The sequence below is a fragment of the Anabas testudineus genome, chromosome 8 (assembly GCF_900324465.2).
Source record: "Anabas testudineus chromosome 8, fAnaTes1.2, whole genome shotgun sequence".
Taxonomy (NCBI): Eukaryota; Metazoa; Chordata; class Actinopteri; order Anabantiformes; family Anabantidae; genus Anabas; species Anabas testudineus.
The window spans coordinates 11,899,186-11,920,778 of NC_046617.1; the positions used below are offsets into that span (position 1 = coordinate 11,899,186).

Below are 21,593 nucleotides of genomic sequence, written 5' to 3' on the forward strand. Positions count from 1 at the left end.
GATATTTAATTGTTAAAATGACCTGAATCAACAAGACATTTGGCAGTTGTGTTTTCCAGATCCTTTAATGTGAAAATTTAAATCCTCAGCATTGGAATGCTCTATTACAATTTTCATCCTATTATCCGTTTAACAGCTTTGTTGTCAAAACTCAAATCATCTTGGAAATGTTTAAAACAACATAAAACCAGAGGTCAAATAAAACAAGGCTCACATCATTTTTCCTTCAAAGATGAAAACAAACTCCAAATCTGCCTGTTCAACAAAGGAGTTACAGAACATTACAGAGATTACACATTCCTACAGCCACGTTAAACCACATGTTCAAACTTCGGCAGGAGCAGAGAGGATCAGTCGGTCTCGGACAGTCACATTAACACTAAAACGGTTCAAATGTTAACTTATTAGCTAGCGTCTGTCTTCACAGTCAAAGATGTACAGAGCTGAATATAACAAAGAAAGTGTTTTTTAGGACTACTTCTAAACTGTGAAACCAAGTTTACACATACTGCACATCATGAAGCGATTTCTGTCAGGTATGAGCTGGAAGAGAAGACATGATATAACTCAGTCATATAACAATCAAACCAAAATCCTACTTTCTGCAGGCATTTAAATTCGGGGCTTACCGGTAGTCTTAGTTTCACATCAACCTGTAATGGTACCAGACTTATGCAACAGATTGATACCACATTGGATATATTAAAAATAAAAAAGGACACGGTCTGCATCCTCAAGTGGTACAAATTAAGTAAATAGCTTAAGCACCACATGAAGAGATGCACTCTACACACTTTTAGACACTAACACACACACACACACACACACTCACATACATATATTATTTGGCACAAAACCTGAAATATTTTACATAATAAAGTGTGCACTCCTGGAAAACTAAGATCTTGTAAGAGGACATTTGCACAATATTAAACCTTAGGGATTCCTGTATCTGACCTTGATTGATCCTGATTTAACTTTCTAAATAATAAGTCATCTGCTCTTTTTTGTGGCCAGAAAGAGGTATGTGTGCGAGTGTGACACTACAAAAGAAGGTTTCTCTGAGTTCACCTTAAAAGGTGAATGTGAGCCTAATCCCAGTCTAATAAGCAACTTAAATAGGTGTCAGACTATAACCTCCAAAACTTTCAATAGAACGAAAAAATTAGTTTTCCAAAAAGGAATTTTATCAAGTTTAATTTAAAAGATAATTTGTTATTAGAGTTATTTTAAATGTCTTAATGCAAGACTGGAGACTTTTAAAATCAGTGTAATGCTGTGTTACTGCATGGGGCTGACTGGTATGGTTACTGTACATGTAAGGTTGCATAACTAACTTCACTGCTTTGTCATAACTGAAGATGTCCGCACACCATTACTTTTAGGTTTGTGTGTATTTTATGTTCATCTTCCAGACACTGTGAGTGTGACTAAGAGCCACTGAACACTTTTCTTTTGATAAAGACAAAACTGTATTTAATGTAGATCTGTCATATCTAGCAGATGCTAATCTGCTTAAAGCTTAATAACATGAGAATTTGTGTTAATATCACTGATCTAATCAGTACTATAATGCTCACTGCTCAGGATCCACACATAACACAAGTATCTGTGTTATTGGTGAGCAACCAAAATCATGTCCTGCTGGGTAATGTAGTGACATCTACATTCAAGTAAGCATGATTGCACCTGAGGTACTATTAATCACCTGGCTGTGTGTTACCTTAAAGCTCTTCCAAAAACTGCTACTGTTAAACAAAATCCTCATTTGCTAAATTACAAACTAAATTACATTTTTAACTGGTGCCATTCTGCAAACTTTAAGAATACTGGGTTTCTTGATTTCCTTGTAGCAAAACAGCTTTACTTTACACCTGGCATGACTATGTACATACATATTTTATATATTGTCCACATTTCTTCCATTAATCTGACAGTGTGGCAGGTTGTTACTGAACACAGGCCACGTACATGCAAGCGTGCATTCCTAATGGACCAAAGTCAGCTGTTCTGTCAGTTCCCAGGTCTTAAGACTCACTGAACCCACTGGATATTGAAATCAAATCTGCTTCGGGCCTCATTTGTCTAGGCCAAAATATCACTGGAAATGTTTTACTACTTGGATTTTTGGGCAAACCTTTTATAATTCAGAGTCATGGTGGAAGAATCTCTTTCAGTGCATCACGAGTGTTCTGGCCCAGTTTGTCTGGGAATTTAATGGTGAAGTCCAAGATCATGTCGCCCCTCTTCTCGGGGCACTTGGATAGTGGCAGCCCTTCTCCAACAATGCGTTTTTTCATTCCAGGTTTGACAACGTCTCTGGAGGTCACAGTTATAGTCCGGCCATCCAGTGTTGGGGCGCTGACTGTGCATCCACACAACGCCTGGAGAGAGGGAAAGACCAAGAGAGAGAAAGAGAGAATTGAAAACTAGGTATTAAACAGACACAAACAGAAACCAGTGTTGATCTGTCAGTGATCACTTACTTCTCTGAGTGATATTTTTGCAGGATAAACTATATCTGATCCATCTCTTCTGAACACTGGGTGGGGTTTGTCTTTAACTACAAACACAACATCTGCAGGAATGTTGGTGGGAGTTTCGTCTCCCTCCCTGGGAAACGTGATTTTTGTTCCCTCCTTCCAGCCACGTTTGATGTCAACTGTTAAAATCTTGTCCTCGTTGCGCATGGTGCAGCCGTCGGGGTTCAGTCTCTTGCGGGAAATTTTCATCTTTTTGGTGCAGCCTGAGAAGACTTCCTCAAGACTCACCTTCAACTCATGCACCACAGACGGGTCTTTCTTCTTTTCATATGCTCTATGAGGGACTCCTGGGTGGGATTTAAAGGACCTGTGGAAACCACCCAAGCCTCCCATTCCTCCCATGCCAAATGCTGCAAATGGGTCATTAATGTCCATGTTGTCATCCCCATTCTGAGAGAAGAAATGATCAAATGGGCTTCGGCCACCGAAGAACTCAGCAAACATTGCATGAGGGTCTCCATGGAAGGTGTAGTTGAAGCTTGGACTGCTGGCTCCTTCGTCTCCGCCTCCAGCAGAACCCTTTAATCCTAAAGAGAAAGGAGACATAGACAAACATCAAAACTCTGTTTTAACACTTATAAGAAAAAAAAAAGACACTTTCAAGAGCCTCTTCAATATGCTTACTTACAAAATATATATTATATTTCTTTAAAGCAAGGATTTTCAGCTTACATCCCATGGTTCTAGCTTGGTTAATACATGAGGAGGTATGAGGAGTATAAAACTTCCCTCTGTCTTCTCTATTTCAGAATATTTCTCTGCAAATACTTTTTGTGACTCAGTCCTCCAGAGTACCTCCATGTGAAATGAAAAACTCCTCCAGATGACATCATCTAGAGGGTTTTTTTTTTTTCACCTAGAAGCAGATAGGTTTTCTAATATAGAGAAGGCACAGTGGGGTGCAACCTAGCTCAGTATTGGTAAAGTTGACCTTAATATTTCCCATTTTAACATCTAAATGTCTTCTGTACCCAGAAGAGAAGAGGAAAGCCTGAGAGGAAAATAAATCTGTGTATTCTTGAACTACTCAAACTAGAACAATCGGTCTAGTCATCTACTGATACGACAGAGGAGAGCATGTTATTTCCAGCAAGTTCTGCAGCTGCGCCTATTGTGCTCACACACCCAGTTTTACTCTGTGATTACCGGCGGAATAAGAGCAGCAATGGAGCATTAGGAGGATGCATCAATGCAAAAAGTGACAAGTGCAAGTGCAGAGTTTTTACTGAACTGAAACATAACGTTAATATCACAAGTTGTACGAAAAGTGGCCGCAAGAAGTAAACATAAATAAATAAATAAAACATACCAAGTTACAACTGGAGGTTTAGCAAACGTACCTTCTTCTCCAAAGCGATCGTAAATGTCTTTTTTCTTGGCATCACTGAGGACGTCATAGGCTTCAGCGATCTCTTTGAATTTATCCTCAGCTCCGGGAGACTTGTTCTTGTCGGGATGATAACGCAGGGCCTGCTTTCTGTACGCCTTTTTGATCTCTTCTTCGGATGCACCTTTGGCTATTCCTAGCACTTTGTAGTAATCTTTACCCATTACAATGACCTGTCAGTTCTTTCTTCCCCTTCACAAAAGCATTGTGAGCACAGGACGCTTCGGTTTCCCTTCAGTGTCAGTCCCACACACACATGTCCTCCGTGTGGTCAGCTGTCACCGCTCCTGACGGTAGCTGCCTAGCTAACTAACTCTAACTTGAAGGTTAACTAGCCTCCTCCACTTGTCAAAGTCCGAAGACAGCTCTCCACTAAACACCGGGAGACGACAAGAGCAGTGACATTAAATTTAAGCTGCACAACATAAAACTATTTTTGCTAAATGAAGTATTCGTGTGTTGCCGCCAAGCCGGAGGAAACTTCTGGAAGAAGCTGGAGCTGCTGATGTTGTGTCATCGTTACCACGACGAGAGCATTCACTCCCTGCAACTTCCTGTTTCGCTTCGACCGCGGGAGACATCAAAAAGTGGCCACATATGCCTTGAAACTAAAAGCCTAAAATACATCTATGTAGCAAAAACATCTATTAATGATATTACCTTAACCTCAATGTGTAGACTGAATCTACTGCCATGTGCGTTTACTACTAACCCTTCTACTAATTTTAATTTAAGTACGCATGCGCCAAGGCATTCGCCCCTTCCCATGTCACAATGCTGATCTCAGTGTTGTGAGCTCTTCACTGACTGGATGTAAAGAGGGCTCCTCCACACTTATCAGAGGCCTGATTATTTTATTCTAAAGCTTTGTAAAGCTTAGTATACCTGGGAAAAAGTAATGCAGTTCAACACAGCAGCCTTCATTAAAGTTAAAATGTTATTTAGTCTACTCTGGACAAAGTATTAGAGGCAATATTAGGTATAATACAGGACAGTACCATGAGTGCACTAAAAACTGCTGCTTCCAAAATTACCAGTTGAATTAACATATAAACAATGAACCATCATGAAGATAAGATAATTGCACAATTTTGTCTCAGATTGTTTTTGCTGATGAATCTAACACGATATGAATTCAGTATATGTTCAGTAGTCTACACATTGACACCGACACAGTGTTTGTGTATAGAAATTTTAAGTGTAAATTTGTTATTACACATGATTGCTCTGAGACCTCCATATGATTAGATTCTGTTTTTTAAGGGTGTGTTGGTTTGTGGAGACAAACTGGCCTTGTGAGAAACTACTCACTGGTTGTTTTGGTGGCCCACAGCTCTACAGCACCTACTAGAGGGGACCAGAAATAAGTTCAGCGCATGAGTGGGCTGCAGAGATTTCAGATCAGATCAAAACCTTTGCGGTGCAGTTTTATCAAGAATTTAACAAAAACATCCACCAAGATAATCTTAAAAAGATAAATAAAGAAAATACTAGGGGTTTGTTGTTTCAGTGTCCATGCACTGCAAATACAGTGAAATCGTGATGAAAACCTGACCCACTCTCTAGCAGAACTGCAACTTGAGAGAAGATTTCCTTTTCCAGCAAGACAATTACCACAAGTGTACAGCCGAAGCCACAGACTAATGGTTTCAAAACAACAATGTTAATTGTTAATTGTCAATGATTGCCCAAGTCAGAGCGTTTACCTAATCCAATTGAGAATTTGTGGCATGAAAGGGCTGTTCACTCACAATCCCCATGCAACCTTACAGAGCATGAGTAGTTTTGCAAAGAAGTATGAGGAATGATAACAGTGTCCATTAGGCAAAGAAGATTGAAACCTACACTATTTACATAGACTCAGTGCTGTCATAGGTGCCAAAGGTGCACCTACCAAGTACTGGCTAGAAGGGAGTAAATACTGCAAACTGAATACTGAACAGGGTTTAATGTTAAATATAAGAGTTGAATACTGTATAGGCCCTGTATCTAGAAGGCAGTAATAAAGTAATGAAGACTTTCTCTGTGAGGATTACTGATCCCACGGTGCCTTGTGTTGAAGCATTCCTCTCCGGTCAGACCTGAGTGTTACAACTTTTAAAAAGAAACAGATGCAGTTCAGCTTCTCTGTGTATTACAGTTCTGATCATCAATACATGATTGTTCTAATACAAAATTATCTTGGAATGCAAACAGTGATCTCGCTAGGACTACTAGTTATTAATAGACCACAGAATATAGATATGCAGTGGGGTACGTGCTATGATAAGTTGACTATTTGCACTGAAAGGCGTCTCTGATCTTCTCCCAGTCAGCATTTTCTACACTCCTCTCTCACAACATAACCCATTACATAAAGTATTTTAGAAACAATGTTGTTCATTCAGCCTGTAAACCTTGAACCACACAGAAGTTAACATGCTGGTCTTTGTTCTTGAGTGCAGGAAGAGAAAAGAAGCACCAGGTGTCTATCGGGACCTGTTGACATGTAACCAAGTGAGGAGCAGAGCAGATAGGGGATGTGTCTTATAGGTCTAATGTCAGCACACTGGCATCTGACACTGGGTAGGGCTGTATGTGGCTTCCCAAGGTTAGCAAACCAGTGCAGAGCAAATCAGGCAACTTATATTTAGCCTTAGCAAATGGTGCGCTATGGATTATGTCTTGGGGGTCTCCGGTTTCGTCTTCAGTGCGTTTTGCAGCATGAAGGGGGGCTGTGGATCATGAAGAGGCTGCTATTCAGGTGAGAAGCAGATTTACTTTATGTTCTTAGACTTCTAGCACTTCTTCTACTCGTCTTCACTTTCTTTCCCGCTCGCTTGCCTGCGTTCTCTTACACAAATCTGGGAGGAAAGTGTGTCACACATTTCCATATATTCTTCTTTTCGAGGTGGAGGGCTATTCTGAAAGTCAGAAATTCACCAGAGAAGACACAATCTGAGTTGGACTGACAGTTCAGCTGGAAGTTACTACACATACCAGTGGAAATCAACCAGCGTCGCCGGGCATATCACAGGTTGTGTTTTCAGGCTGTTGAGGTTTGGGATCAAACAGTGTCATGGATATACTCGCCTTAGAGGCAAAGAATGTGAATGGAGCAGAACCTGAGAAGAAGGCTGCACCAAGGCCAAAACCAAAACCCCCTAAAAAGGCCAAAAGGATTGTGTATTTTGAGGTGGAGATCGTGGACTTGAAGACCAAGGAGAAACTCTTACTGTTGGATAAGGTTGGTGTCAAGGTTTCTCATTACCTACACTTTTTATATTGACCATAGTGATTTTAGAGGAATGGTAATACTCGCATATAACTACCTCGTGAAATCTGTTCACAGATGTTTAAAATGTCCAGAAGTCACTAAAAGGTGCTTGAGAATAGTTTTGCATGCCTTGGCTTTTAAGTTTATTAGTGTAGTTTATCACCTCCCAGAGATTTCCATTTAAAGTTTCATGATTTAAAGCTCTTACGCCTGTGCTAAAAGTAGCATAAGCACATACTGTGATTACTCTGCAATGAAGTCAGAGGGAAAATGTTTGTTTTCACTGTCGGCACATGGGTAATTTTACATAATCATCTACTTCACTCACAGCCCAGTGGAGTGCAGCTATTATCAGTTACTGTACATTTCTATTTAAAGGGGGGGGGGGGGGGGGCAGTTAGGAGGTGAGAAGTCCCTCTTCACCTGACGAGAACTTTCCGCTGATTAGCAGCTTGTATAAATGTGCCCGGTCATATCAGAGAGCATTATATTGGTAAAATGAAAATGGCAAAGTGCACCATGACACGTTCCAAAAGTAATGAAAATTTCTAAGGACAAAAAAAAAAAGCAATCGTTTCTGATTTTTATATTTCAGGTAGAGCCAACTGCCACTATTTTGGACATCAAATCTTTGTTTCACAAATCATGTGAGTGAGCTGAACGAAATAAAACCAAATGTTAAATTTTCTATTTGGTTGGTCTTGAATTACAGCGTACACTACCATAGCAAGAGTAAAGTGTGTTCCTCTGTTTTGACAGATCCAAAGTGGTACCCAGCCAGACAATCCCTGCGTTTGGATGCAAGTATGTGCATTTTTTCCAAAAACATCCTCGTATATGCAACTCATTTGAATGACAAGTGAGTTATAAATGTATGTGGTGTAATCTGATGTTACCTGTCATGTTTCTCAGAGGCCAAGAGTCTCAGGGATGAGGACATTCTCCAGACACTTCCTGTGGGAACCACAGCAAGCTTTTACTTCAGTGACCTAGGTCCTCAGGTCACTTGGGGAACTGTGAGTCCACCAAGGCATGCAGTGCTTAAGCTCATACAGTGGTGTTTCGTGTTTCAGCAAATGCTTTACATTAACGTAGTGCATGTTTCCAGTATGATGTGTTTAGAGATCAATTCCCACCTTCTTTTAGTTTTCAGTAATACAGATGATTGTGTTGAGATTCAATTATGAAAACTGAGTCTTGAGAATATGCTTTTTGTTGATGCGTCAGTATTCAAGATGTAGCCCCTCTATTACCAGAAATGCTAAGTTTGCATACATGTCTTCTGTGATATGTTGAAACATATCCAGAAACAGACAGCATCAGCTTTCTCTCCCCTCTAGCTCTGCTTGTCCTCTGTCCCAGGACATAAAATCTCATGGCCCCATTTCTCCCAAAGGTGTTTATCCCCCTAAGTTACTCACCCTCGCTCACCCTGTCTCTACATTCCCTGTCCTTACAAGCTCTAACACTGCCCCCAGTGCCCTACCAGGCATCAGTCTGATGCCAGCGTGAGTGGTGGAGCATGAAGTGTCCCTGCCGAGATCACCAGTAGTTATTGGTCAGGCACGCTGAGCCAGGGCTCTGGTCGAGGTGCTGATTCAGGGATCGATTTCACTGTCAGCTGTGCTGCTTTGCTTGATCATATCAGTGGTGGAAAGCTGATATTACGAGCTGTCTTAGCGCGTGATTTGCTCCATGACAACATCTTGAATACTGTTGTTGTTACACTGAATGGTTGTCAGTGGTGAGGAGAAGAAGATCGATTGGTTTTGACAAATGGCTTCTTGGAGAAGTTAAAGCTAGGCCAGTGTCAGTGATGTGTATGACGTTTTCTCTTGGATCTAACAAAGCAATTCTTTTTATTTTTAGGGTAGTCGCTGTTACAGAAGTTAATTTGTTGCATTGTTAATTATAATGCTGTTCATGGATCATGCTATAAGTATATTTCGTGCTATTAGTTTCTATATCTTATCTTTTTGCAGCTAAAGGTAAACAACATCTCAAACACTTCTGCCTTTTCTTTGCACACTTCAGGTCTTCCTGACAGAGTGCGCAGGTCCACTGATCATCTACCTAATGTTCTACTTCCGCCTTCCCTTCATCTACCCTCCAAAATATGACTTCACCAGCAGCAAGCACTGGGTCGTGCAGTGAGTATCAGCTTGCTTATGTTTCCAGGGATCTGTTGCGATGCTGCTGCGGTGTGTCACACAATCCCAGGCTTTGCACAAATGCCCCCCGAACACGACAAACAGCCGTGAAACATATTGCCATGTTGACAGTGAGTCAGAGCCAAGTGTAATGAACTGCCGCGGGGCAATGTATTAATCAGAGTTAAATACTGTATGCGTGTGTGTGTGTCCTGTTGCAGCTTGGCCTGCATGTGTCACTCCTTCCACTACATCAAGAGGATTCTGGAGACGCTGTTTGTGCATCGTATCTCCCATGGGACCATGCCTCTCAGAAATATATTTAAGGTGAGTAAGTTGCATATTTTGACCTTCGAACTTGATATTTACTATTTAGTGCTGTGCTCTTATTCTCAGAAATCCAAACTAAATGGATGTGAAGTATTATCTTGACAGTTTGGTTTATTTTAGTCACACTGTCTATTCCAGAACTGTGGCTATTACTGGTGCTCAGCAGCTTGGATGGCGTACTACATTAACCACCCTCTCTACACCACGCCCTGTAAGTAGCCTACTTACTAGTCACCAGTCACAATGGACTTCCATCTTATCTATCTGTATCTTTTTTTCTGTGACACACTGACAGATTATGGGCAGCAGCAGGTGAATACAGGACTTTACATTTTCCTGGTGAGTTTGAGTTGTTGACATTTGATATTTGCATTTCCGTAAAATCATTTTCTAGATATATAACTCTGGAACTTAATATTCCCACAGTTCTGTCAGGTGGGGAATTTTTCCATCCATATTGCGCTTCGTAACCTCAAATCTGCAGGTATGCATTTGTTAACAGTGATATATTGCGGTAATCAACTTTTTAGGTTGGAGATATTTCCATTTTTTTTTAAAAGGAGTCAACATAGGCAAAGTAAAACGTGAATCATTTTGTGTTTACCTATGATACAGGCTCTAAAACAAAGAAGATTCCTTACCCAACGAAAAATCCATTCACATGGATTTTCTGGCTGGTCTCTTGTCCAAACTACACGTATGAGGTGAAAACATACACAAATCAATTAATGATACTTATACACATTTTTCAAAGTGGGTACTAACTAATACACACAAAATATCCACACATATTAAATCATGATTTCTGTCCAATAATTTTGTTAAATTACAATCTGTATGTAAGAACATGGGTCGTGTGATGCGAAGGACCTTATCTGTTTATTATGTGTTTTGCACAAATACCAGTAAATGTTTCTGCCAGCTTTTCATCATTACAGGCTGACATGTGTGGTGTAATTATAAGAAGCTCTTCTGCTGCCATCTACTGGCTACAGCTGACACTTGTAAAAACAAATCTCAATGCGCTCTGTGTGTTTGTGTGTAAACTTCTTGCTCACAGCTGGGCTCCTGGATCGGCTTCACAGTAATGACCCAGTGTGTGCCTGTGGCTTTCTTCACTCTCGTGGCCTTCATCCAGATGACTGTGTGGGCCAAAGGCAAACACCGCAGCTACTTAAAGGAGTTCAGAGATTATCCAACCCTGCGCTCCTCCATACTCCCCTTCATCCTGTAGAACCTGGCTGAGCAGACAAAACAATGGTTGCAACACACACCTAACTCCACACTGATCGGGGCTGTTTTTTAGGGGCCTCCTCAACCCAACCATTAGAAGCTGTGTACTAAAGTTTATACCACAGATTCATTTTGGTCATATGGACTTTACGTAACATTTTCTTATATGTGACGAGATAACAGTAGGAAGCATTTACAGTTACTCTCAGTGTGGACTGTCGCAGGCAAGTGGAGCCTTCAGAATTACAGTAAAGTCTTAATTTAACGTTGTAAGTGATCTTGATGAGGAAAAATATCCTTTTTATTTTGCTACTTTGTTAAGTTGTGAAATTAGTCATGTAGAGCCCTGTTTGCTTGTTATAAACATCACAGTATTTCCATAGCTTCTCGCAGCCTAATCAGTGAGTTTTCCCACCGAGTTGAGAAACAAAGAGGCTGATCTGCATTGTCAAACTGGAGTGCAGCCTGGAGCTGACAACTGTGTGGCCTCACGCAGCTCACTACTGATTTGTCTGATCCAAGTGACCTTTAGACCATGGTAGTTAGTAGATCTGGATTAGAAATTGTATGCCATGTGTTTCTGCTACATCTGTACATCCACTGTATTTCTCATTTAAGAATAATGATAGAGATAGGTCACAGCATGGATACACACCTCTTCCCTACATAAGGTGATTAAATGTTGCAAAAGGTGTTGAGTTGAAAAAGACCAAGTTTCAATTATCAAACCATTAATATCTCTGTGCACTGTCAATGCATTTAATATCGTTTATGTGATGTGTTGATAGGAGAGTATCACAACACAAGCGACTGAACAGAGAGACACAAGCTTTATTTGTCACTCTGGAAGAAGTCTCTGTGTTACAGATAAAAAAAGGGAGATACATTGGACATGTAGACTACATCATATGGAATGTAACAATTCAAGTGGCTGGCTTAGATCAAAACATAAAGTGACACTGGACAAATTATAAATGGATGATAACATAAAAATATTGCATTTGATCAAGGTCTATGCTCTGTAAACAGGCATAAAGCAGCTGTATTGAATTTAAAACAATACACTCAGTTTTACAATTACAATTCTCACAAGTTTATAACTATGTTTTGTTTATATATATATATATATAAAGCAAATGACATTTTCTTGCCTTGTCTTTCTGCTACTGTTCCCAAAAACTGAATTGGGCTGGACCACAGTCATTTCTGAATAAGAACAAGAAACAAGAAATCATATTGCCTTGCCAGCAAGTTGTAGTAGATCGTATTGGTTATATCTCAGTGTTACAGAGACATTGAAAACATAATCCAACATCAGCAGCTATTGGTGGCATAATAAGTCAGGAGTCCAGTCGCACGACAAAAGTGCTTCCTATTTATGGGTGTGACTTGTAAACTGGACTAACAGAAGGTACTGTCGTAGACACAGGGAGGACACAGTGAGAAACTGCAGAACCGCAATGACGAGCCGACGTTTTCTTGCTTGTGGACCCAAAGCTGTGACACCACTTTACTCAGCACAGTCTTTTCTGTGTGGGTACATTAGCCCAGAGGCACTCCACTTGGTGCAAGCCTCAGTCTTCTTCACTGGCTGCCATTATTCATCCTTTGCAGACAAAACAACTGCTCCTGCACTTTAGCATACGCTGAACATGGCAGTTGAGTTCCTTGACAGTGTGGTCACATGGAATGAAATGAAAACCAAAGACCATAATGAGAGGTAGGATGACTTTTCTGTCAGTTTCTGGTCATTCTCACAGTGAAAGTTAATTCCACCGCAGCCTGTCCCCCTCCACTCACCCTTTATATATTGCGTTTATGAAGGTGGGTGGCAGGATCCAAATGGGAGAGGACACTGCATACATGTTTAGGTCAATGCAACATTGTCTGTCTTGTCATGTCAATCGCCACTTCAGAGGTCTTCGTATTCCAGGAAGTGGGTCCTCTGCAGCACCTTTACATGGCGCTCATAGATTTTTAGGGCCGGGCCAAGTCGAATAGACAAGCCTGTCAACACATCGCTGCGCTGCATTAAGAGAAGGGACTTCCCATCAATTTCCTGTTATGGAGTGAAAATATAGGGAGTTACTTTCATCATTAGGTTTCTAAATGAATGCTGTTAGCGGATTGCAGCTATTTAACCTCAAAATCATGTGAAGAAATTACATTTTTTATTTGAATTGAGAAATCAGAGAACTTCCCTAACCACCTCAAAACAGTTTTCTTTCAGTGCATAAAGTCATAAAGTTTATCTTGATAAGCACAAACAAAGTCAACAAGTTACAACACAAACCAATTTTGGAAAGTGCAACACAGTGCACATTATCTGCCTCTGAAAACACTGTGGATAATGGAAAGCAGGTTGGCTTCCAGTGTAAATAACGCCCTCTGTGGCAGTTGTGTGCACTAACCTGTGTTCGAAATGCCACAGCCTGCTCTGGAAAACCTGCAGCTGAGAAGTAACTGGCCACATCAGCCACAGTCCACTGCAACAAGTTCTGGCTCATATTGTCCTTCGTCACCGAGCTGGAGGAAAAGTAGATGAAAATGAACCAGAAACAATGACCAGAGTGTGATTTTTCACCAGCGGATAATTTCTCACTTTATTATTATCTTTTCAAGACTAGATGTGACCTTTTGTGTAGCCAACTGTAATTATATTAAGCAATGTCCCTCAGAAAGAAGTACTGAAGGGTAAAGGCTGATAAAGCTGTACTGAACTACTGTGGGCGGAAGGAGGAGATGTGATCTGCAGAATTTGCCAAAATACATTTCTGGTGCAGAATATAAAGACAAGATACTCACACTTCATCACCTTTACTACCATTCAGAAGACCATCTTCAGAAGCTGTGAAGGGTGATACATCCATATTCTTAAATGCACCTATGGACAAAGTGGAAGTTAAATTACTGTTAAATTTATTCATATTTTACCACTGACTCTTTTTTTGCACACAGCTTATTTAATGGATTTCATGGCGTGTTGTTGGAAAATATCACTTTAATGAATCTGTGAGGCACGGCGGAGCCAAAGAGCATTCATATTTTTCTTGGAGTCAAAATGATCTGTGTTTGTAGCTTTTAACATCAAACACCATCAATGTGAAGCCTCTATTTGTTCCATGGGTTCTGTTCCTCCCAGAAAAACAACACCCCAGCACAAACACAGCACACCGTTACACAGTACTCGCAGGGATAAAAACACTAGTTTGGCGCTGTTAAAAAGTCTCTAACCACTCCTCTCGCATTAAACGCCACCATGTCACATATCAGAATTTCAACAGGATAACAAATTATGAAGGCACCCCGAAACCTCTGCAGATGTCTTTGTCTTCTGTGATTTTATTAAGTTGTAATTTTTTTTCAAACTATATCTGTTCTGCTGATTTCCTCCTCTGTGCTTAATGGTGCAGTATTTCAGAAGAGCAGTACAGCAATGACTTTTAACAGTCAAAGTGAGTGCTGCCTGGACTGAAGGTAGCAGGACAGGTCTGTGAAGCATTCAAAACACTCTCATAAAGCCTTGAGGAAATGTCTAGTGGAAAAAGCCGTATAGCTACATGAGAAACAGAAAATATAATTTATTAACTCCCCTTTTTTCCTGATTAAGAGAGAACCCCAGTAATCAATCTGTTCTCTGCAATATAGTTGCAAGCTATGCAGCACCTTTATAAAAAAAAGGGAACTGTGTGACTTACAGTTATCAGAAGGCAAAGACAGTGTCTGTGGTCGTCCATCACATGCAGGTTTTGTCTCATCCTGTTGACGAGCAAAACAGAAAAAAACAAATGGAACATGAAAATGTGGTGGGAAGCACGGAGATCAAAGAAGCAGGAGACATACAGGTGCTGTTGTTTGTCACAAAAGAAACAGAGGTCAATTACCAGGCGTGCTGCATAGTCTGGTACCAACTGGTCAGATGAAAGGCTGCTGTCTTCCACCTTGCCTCCATCTTCTTTCTTCACGTTGTTTTTTAAAGCACCAGGGCTGGTAGTCACTGGGTGGATTGCTGGCTTCATGGCTGCTGCTGACACAGAGTGAACCATGCACATTACAGAGGCTTTGCTAAGCCATGAAAACTTGTTATTTTCTCCTGCAACTCTACATCTACCTCACATAAACCTAGGCATCTCTACCGTCAACAAACATGTCACCCAACAATTAATCATCTAGGTATTTAAAAACGCCCGTACTTTCATAACTAGAGCAAAACTAAGCAGAAAACCTACACAAAAAAACAATATTACACTGTGCCAGTGCATATTAGACTTTGTCTAACAGTGGGAATACCTTTGTCTCTCTGCATTCCTGGGTGCTGGAGCTCCACTGGGCAGACAGCCGAATCATAAGCCCAGTCATTGTGTGCGAGGGCCCTGGGGCTGGAGGGGGGCAAGGAGCTGGGCCTCTCACCAGCCTTCTGGAAAGAGGCACAGTCCAGGCCTGAGCCAAAGCTGCACCCAGGCCCTGGGCCAGGCCGAGTGCCAGAGGGAGAGCAGGGGGCAGAGACGGCTCGCACAGAGTCACAGTGCACCGCAGCATCTTCATACGTGCGGTCAGCAGAGGGTCCGTTCTGCCTATCCCTGCTCTCATCAGCCCCCTCCTCATCTGCATTGCTGTCTGTGTCCATAGCCACAGATGTGTCCGCCTGCAAAACACAAGCATGCCTGAAACCTGTATTTTCCAACCCCTTTAATATGTATAATACTGTCATTACTTTCTAACAGCGATTATGTGACTTAATGTTTAAAACATCTTAGATAAGTGCAGAATTAAACAAACAGCTTATGTCAAGCATGTCCTGCCTATACAATGTGCAGTGGATACATTTAATCCAGTGGAAGAAAAGCCACCACAAACATTCAAGTTTGTTATGTGACAACAACTTAAAGAGCTGTTCAAGCCTGCGAGCCTACGAGGGACAGTTATCATGATTGAGTACTAATTGTAGGCTGAACGTGTCACATGAAAACGCTCTCATACAGATGTCGTAATTTGACCGCTGTGGTGCTAAATTATTGCCACTGGATGCCTCCGTCCCTTTCCGCGGTGCAGTGCTCACTCCACACAGACAATCTGAGCCCGGCCACCAGAAAATGTGTTTCCAGGCAAATAATCACTTGTACATATGTGATTGCGACCCGATTGCTTACAAGTAGTTTGAACATACGCACTCATTCCTCATGAGGAGGGGGGGGGGGCGCTTTGTCGACGGCGCCCCGAGTGAAAAATTACCTTGTGTGCGACTGCGTGTCCAAGACCCAGCAGTCGAGCACAAGAGCGCACTGAGCCCGCCCCGCTCCTGTGGAAAGAGCCGCTTATGGCATTCACCCACCTACTGCATTTCACATAACTTTCACCGAGACACCGTGACAAAAACAGGATGCCCCGCGGATCTCAGCGCAACGTGATTTTCACCCCGACTCCCGAGCACAGCGCAGTGCGCGGTGCGTCCCTTTCTTTAGAGGCCTTATGATTTCTAATTCTAATACACGGGAGTATAATAAGGGGGGCGATGGGAGGCGTTTTTGGTTTTTTTTTTATTTCCTCAAATTTCCCCCAAAGTGCGCATGGAGTTGGTGAGCCGCGGTAAAGACCTCGCCATTGTGTCTGTGGTCTTTAACGGAGCGCTCCCCGGGGCCGAGCCGCGGCAGAGCAGAGATAACCCCGAGCTTTAACTCGACGGGCAGCGCAACGCAGCTCTCCGATCACAACGATCGCCAGTCGCCTCGATCACAGTCCACTTTGACTTTGCACCGGGTCAACGATTTACAGTCAAAGCGACGGAACAGAAAGAGTAACGCAATTGAGCCCGTTATCGGACACGTCACTGTAGACATTTGACCCTCATATTCGGGTAAAACCTGGATAACATGCACCGAGAATCAGTCTTTTCAAAGTAGCGAAGCATTCGTTTTTGCAGCGACACACATGCCTTTCAGAGAACAAAGTCAATTTGATCTCAGCTTAACCCAAATCGGACAAGCGCATCCGCCATCTAGCGCCGGACGAACAGTTTGCGGTCGCTTTACGTTAGTTCAGGTCTCACATTGTTATCGGCTTCTGGCTTATACTGCATCACAATGCTGTGGGGCATCTTAAAATACTGTCAGCAGATCGCCGACGGACACAGAGAAGAGATGCAACTGCCGTACGGGACGATCGAGGCCATAACAACAGCCCACACCGAGCATTAGACGTGACCGGGCTTGGCAGTGTGTCCGACAATGGATCTAGAGGCTCGACTTTATGCACTGCGTTGCTAATCGCCCATCACTCGAAAAAACAGGCTCGTTTTGCACGGATGAACTGAACACATGTTTATTAGAAGTACTTTTGCACCGATAATCACCGATTTGCTCGGCGTTTACGGGACAAAACCTAGTGATGGGCATATTTTTAAAGTCGAGACGGGAGGGGTAACATCTCGTCGTGGGGGAGGCAAAAATGTAGTGTGGACACGATGACTCTGGTGGCGTTTGGTGTTTTGCACTGGATAACTACTCTCGTGTTCCCCACATGAGAAAAAAAAACAACAACCCAACAATGTCCCAGCGTCCCCCCCCCCCCCCCATCAAGCTCCTACATCCGCGGTGTTGGAGACTTTTTTTTTTTTCCCCCCTTCACCCACTCCCACATTGACAAGTCAGCGAAAATGCGCACACACACTCCACCTATGGAGCTTCAAAATAAAGGCGTCACAGGCGTGCGCGCGTTTTTGACGCTCTTATTTTCGAAAGCGCACTCGCTTCATTTCCGGCGTGGTGCTAGCTTTTTCTTGCTAGCTCAACACAACCCCTCCCCTCCTCCTCCTCCACCACCACCTCCCCTTCGCTCAACGCCGAGTTTGGGCTTGAAAAGCGCTTTCTGCTGCTGATAATGGTGGCTCGACTTGCAGTTGCGGACGGTGCAACTTTTCCCCCGTCTTCTCCTCGCTCGCCTTCAGCGTCCATTTCACGCGCTTTTCGGCCCGGCTAGCCGCGTCCGGCGCGCCGCGCTCGCCACACGCGCACCTTCGGTTGTTTTTTTTTTTTTTCGCTCGAGCGAGGTCCAACCGCCGCTCCCCGTCTGCGGCAGTTTTTTTTTTTTTTTTTTTTTTTTTTTTTTGCGGGTGCAAAAATCACTCCCTTCTCACCACACTCCCCCACGACCAGACCGAAAAACAATAAATAAATAAATAAATAAATAAAAAGGGAGACACGTTTATGTTACTAACAACTCCGCGGCCGGGCCCCGCTTTTCCTTCCTCCCCCCTCCACCTCCACCTCCACCTGTTCATTTCGCAGACCGTGATGTGACGGTGAGTCGCGGGGCTCCCTCCCTCGCATCAAGCTCCAGCCACATACCTCCAAATCCTCCTCGTCCTGGTCTGCGGGACCTAACGCGCTGTCCCCGTTGCTCAGGTCGGAATGACTGGCTTCTTCCACCGCGCTCCTTCTCGCAGCCATCGCTAACGTGACATCGTCTTTCTTTCTGCTTCTCCTCTGAACCTTGGCGGCGTTTCTGTATGAAATGGAGCCCTTGTAGTTAACTTTCAACACGGTTTGCTCTTGAATCAGTTTCTCCAGTTCTGCGCAGGTTCGGTCGGGCTCGGACCCGTGTCGCCTCCGGACCATTCGGCAAATCCTCTCCAAGTCCGGCCGGGCTTTGCGAGACCGCAGCGAGTCGATAGTGTCCAGGATCCACTCGCGGTACTTGGGTTCAGACATGTTTGTTCCCGGCTGCTTCGCCTGCTTCTTGGCTTCTCCTCCACCTCAGTGCGTCAACCGTGAACGCTACACACGGTGTTTTTTCGTGAGCCGCGGTCCGAGCCCCACTGAGAAGCGGAAACCTCGCCGAACGCCTCCTGCGTTTGCGTGTGCGCTTAAGGTGGACCGACGGAGTTAGGGGGCTCAAAAGTTTCACTCGAGAGGGCTGGTTTTTTTTTTTTTTTTTTTTTTAAGGTGGAATGCGGCAGTCCTGCAAGGGACCCGACGAGTGCAAAACATAAGCAGAAAAAGAAATTTGATGCCGAGTGAAGTTCACCTGTTTTCACTAAGTTCACATCTTTTAAAAAAAAAAAAAGCAGAGACGCCTCCACAAGAGGAAAACACGTTCATCACGCTGGAAATTGACCTGCCCTGTAAAAACCTGCAGGCTACTTTACAGAATCAAGTCCATCATGTAGTCTAACTTTGTGATCTGAGCCTAGTTTACAAAACGTTAGAGCCACTGAAAGCCAAAAAAAAAACAACAGTTTGTGTTTTAACACGTCCAACATTTATAAAACAAATTTATGTTATGTGTGTATGAAGACGTTCTTACAGTCAGTTCTGCATATTTAGACGTGTTTTCATTGTCATTTTGTCTCTTTTCACGCCCACGATAGATCTGAAAGGGTGTGTTTATTGTTAAAATGTCAAAATGTGCATTCATAAACTGCAATTTACAGAGGGTTTTACAATACACACGATTTTACAATATAATATAGCTATAAATGAAATTGTTCGTTTTAATACTTGGTTGTTGCTTCTCTGGTGAACTTCTGCCAGGTTTTTTTTTTTTGTTTGTTTGTTTTCTTTTACTTTAGCAAGTGAATCACACGCTCGTTTTGATTCAGGTCAGGGGATTACCTTGGCCATTGCAGAATATTCTATTTCTTCACCTTTAAATGTCTTGGGTTGCACTCAAAGCGTGCTTTGGATCACTGTCCTTGTGCACAGTGGAAGCGTCATCCAACGCATATGGCTGAATGTGAGCAGATAATACAGTGTTAAATACTTCCAAACTCATGGTGCTGATTTTGTCAGAGGTAACATCAAAAAATACAAGTGAACCAGTTCCTCCGGCAGGTTTACAGGCTGGTATCAGCAGTTCCTTCTTGTCTCCAAACCCTCCCCATTTTTATGGAGCAAGTTGATTTTTGTCTTGTTTGCAAAGGCAAACGCCACAAGCTAAATAAAGTGGGTCTTAAAAGAATTTGTCTTATGAATACATTTGAAGATATTGGTGCTGTAAACACAATTTAAACCTCTTTACTCTTGATTTTAATCATTTGCAGTCTTTTCGGTCAAGGTATGAGTGTATAGAGGACTTCAGTGCTTCTAATTTTCTGATGGACTCGTACTTCATTTTATCCTAATTGCTGAATTGATCCTATTTATATATATATATATTTATATAAAACACACACACATGCACACATATATTAGTCTTAACAAGTAAAACTTTATTGGAATGATACATTTTGCAAAATATTACTTTATGTATATTTTTTTAACATACTCATTGTGTTGTAAGGGTATCTGTCAAGTTCTCCAGAGGGTAAGATAGTTAAGACTGTCAAAGGCAAGGATTATAGAGTATTGTTTCCCAAAAGGTACAATAGACTACACAATCACTGTACCCAGGTCATGAGGAAAAGATAATTGTTCTGTTTTTGCTTTTTTTTTTTTTTTGAAAATACAATTAGAAAATATGAGCGCAAAACATCTCAGATGTAAAAAGTGTTATGTTTCAGTAAAGAGTGTATGGAAACTTGATGAAAAGAAACAGCAAACATAGGAGAAAAACTCACAATGAGCAGCTGATAGTGTTTAGTTGATAGAAAGAATTAACGACAATTGACAATTTATGGGTAACCAAAAAAAAAAAAAAAAAAAAAAAAAAAAGCATTGTGAATGCCTTAGTGTCTGAAGTGGATTCTTCTACCCACCAACCCTAATTTAGTCATTCATCAGAACAGAAAACCAAAGATACTACATGTGCTCTCCCAAAGCATTTGCACAAATCAATTAAACAGGAGATTTGGAAGGGTGTGGCATGTGCTTTACTATTTGCAAAAGACTCGACCGGCTGGTTGGTGATCCACTGCATTGTTCAATGTGATGCTCTCTGACAAATCAAAAGGTTCAATGGTGATGAGGCTGTTGGCTGTGGAAACAATGGTTTCTCAAACATGTCTCAGGTCCAGGGCATGTCTTGCTGTTAGGTTGCTTTATCGTATGTGAGAAAAACCAAGCTCACCAAAGAAATGCATGGGGGAAAAAAAAAACACATTCCCAAAAAGCATCGACACATTTCCATCAGAGTAGACATTCAAAAATGTATCCTGCATTTGATCTCAATTACAGTAAGATACTGCAAAAATAATTACTCAAGCTTACTGAAATTGTTTAGAGTCAAAAACATTCTCAAAAATGTCATGTTACAAGACTTTAGGACAAATAGACTGATGCACGTTAAACAATTCACAGAAGCTTTTCAGTGAGAGTCTAGCACCTATAGGGCTTTATCAAGGATTGGGAGGGGGGAGTGCGCGCAAAAGCCAATATCCTTCATAAAACCAAAACTATGTGTTCAGTCAACAAACCAGCAATAAGATTTGGTCTGCGATTGTCTTGCATTCACAGAAATAAACTTGGCAAAAGGGGACAACTTCCTTATATAATTTGTTATACACAAAGCTGGAAAACTCAAACAAAACCATTCCAATTTCAAGTTCAGCAGTCCTGAAAGTTGGTTTGACTGCAAATTTGTCCGAAGGTGTTCCACGTAAGATATATACAAGAGGAAGGGGGAGAAAAAAAATTAGCAAAGTGACAAGCACAGGTTCAATGACAATTATGAGCAAACTGTTGCCCTACAACTGAGCAATGAACCAAACCCAGAAGAACTTTCTCACACATTTGACTGGTTCTTGTTCCGTCTTCAGCGTA

At 42.0% G+C, this 21,593-nt stretch overlaps 3 protein-coding genes across 4 annotated transcripts; 1 reads left to right on the forward strand and 2 right to left on the reverse strand.

Annotated features, from left to right (window-relative positions):
• Positions 1–18: 18 nt before the first annotated feature.
• On the reverse strand, positions 19–4,518 carry dnajb1a (DnaJ heat shock protein family (Hsp40) member B1a). The gene is made up of 3 exons (XM_026361316.1): positions 3,884–4,518; positions 2,487–3,070; positions 19–2,384 (listed from the first exon to the last, which is right to left on the reverse strand). Exons 1-3 carry the CDS (start codon positions 4,092–4,094, stop codon positions 2,154–2,156), a joined length of 1,026 nt encoding a protein of 341 aa, XP_026217101.1. The 5' UTR covers positions 4,095–4,518; the 3' UTR covers positions 19–2,153.
• A 2,310-nt stretch (positions 4,519–6,828) lies between these two features.
• On the forward strand, positions 6,829–12,031 carry tecra (trans-2,3-enoyl-CoA reductase a). Its single transcript, XM_026361655.1, has 11 exons — positions 6,829–7,156; positions 7,782–7,833; positions 7,946–7,990; positions 8,099–8,202; positions 9,221–9,336; positions 9,558–9,663; positions 9,805–9,877; positions 9,962–10,005; positions 10,093–10,150; positions 10,282–10,370; positions 10,727–12,031. The coding sequence occupies exons 1-11, from the start codon at positions 6,989–6,991 to the stop codon at positions 10,898–10,900; spliced, it is 1,029 nt and encodes a 342-aa protein (XP_026217440.1). The 5' UTR covers positions 6,829–6,988; the 3' UTR covers positions 10,901–12,031.
• On the reverse strand, positions 11,711–18,734 carry samd1a (sterile alpha motif domain containing 1a). 2 transcript variants are annotated; one of them, XM_026361641.1, is made up of 7 exons: positions 18,243–18,734; positions 15,190–15,544; positions 14,784–14,923; positions 14,598–14,658; positions 13,705–13,783; positions 13,311–13,425; positions 11,711–12,958 (listed from the first exon to the last, which is right to left on the reverse strand). In XM_026361641.1, the coding sequence occupies exons 1-7, from the start codon at positions 18,603–18,605 to the stop codon at positions 12,812–12,814; spliced, it is 1,260 nt and encodes a 419-aa protein (XP_026217426.1). In that variant the 5' UTR covers positions 18,606–18,734; the 3' UTR covers positions 11,711–12,811. The 2 variants fall into 2 exon arrangements, with proteins under 2 accessions (XP_026217426.1, XP_026217415.1); XM_026361630.1 differs by having other exon boundaries at positions 14,784–14,926.
• Between the last annotated feature and the right edge of the window lie 2,859 nt (positions 18,735–21,593).

Excerpts from the sequence above, each read along its gene's own strand:
- tecra (XM_026361655.1), top strand. The coding sequence starts at position 6,989 with ATGGATATACTCGCCTTAGAGGCAAAGAATGTGAATGGAGCAGAACCT. Across the intron at positions 8,203-9,220 it reads CTCAGGTCACTTGGGGAACT|GTCTTCCTGACAGAGTGCGC; the intron begins GTGAGTCCACCA and ends TGCACACTTCAG. Across the intron at positions 9,337-9,557 it reads AGCAAGCACTGGGTCGTGCA|CTTGGCCTGCATGTGTCACT; the intron begins GTGAGTATCAGC and ends GTCCTGTTGCAG.
- dnajb1a (XM_026361316.1), bottom strand. The coding sequence starts at position 4,094 with ATGGGTAAAGATTACTACAAAGTGCTAGGAATAGCCAAAGGTGCATCC. Across the intron at positions 3,071-3,883 it reads CGATCGCTTTGGAGAAGAAG|GATTAAAGGGTTCTGCTGGA; the intron begins GTACGTTTGCTA and ends CTTTCTCTTTAG. Across the intron at positions 2,385-2,486 it reads CAAAAATATCACTCAGAGAA|GCGTTGTGTGGATGCACAGT; the intron begins GTAAGTGATCAC and ends CCCTCTCTCCAG.
- samd1a (XM_026361630.1), bottom strand. The coding sequence starts at position 18,605 with ATGTCTGAACCCAAGTACCGCGAGTGGATCCTGGACACTATCGACTCG. Across the intron at positions 15,545-18,242 it reads AGGACGAGGAGGATTTGGAG|GCGGACACATCTGTGGCTAT; the intron begins GTATGTGGCTGG and ends TGTGTTTTGCAG. Across the intron at positions 14,927-15,189 it reads AGGAATGCAGAGAGACAAAG|CAGCAGCCATGAAGCCAGCA; the intron begins GTATTCCCACTG and ends ACTCTGTGTCAG.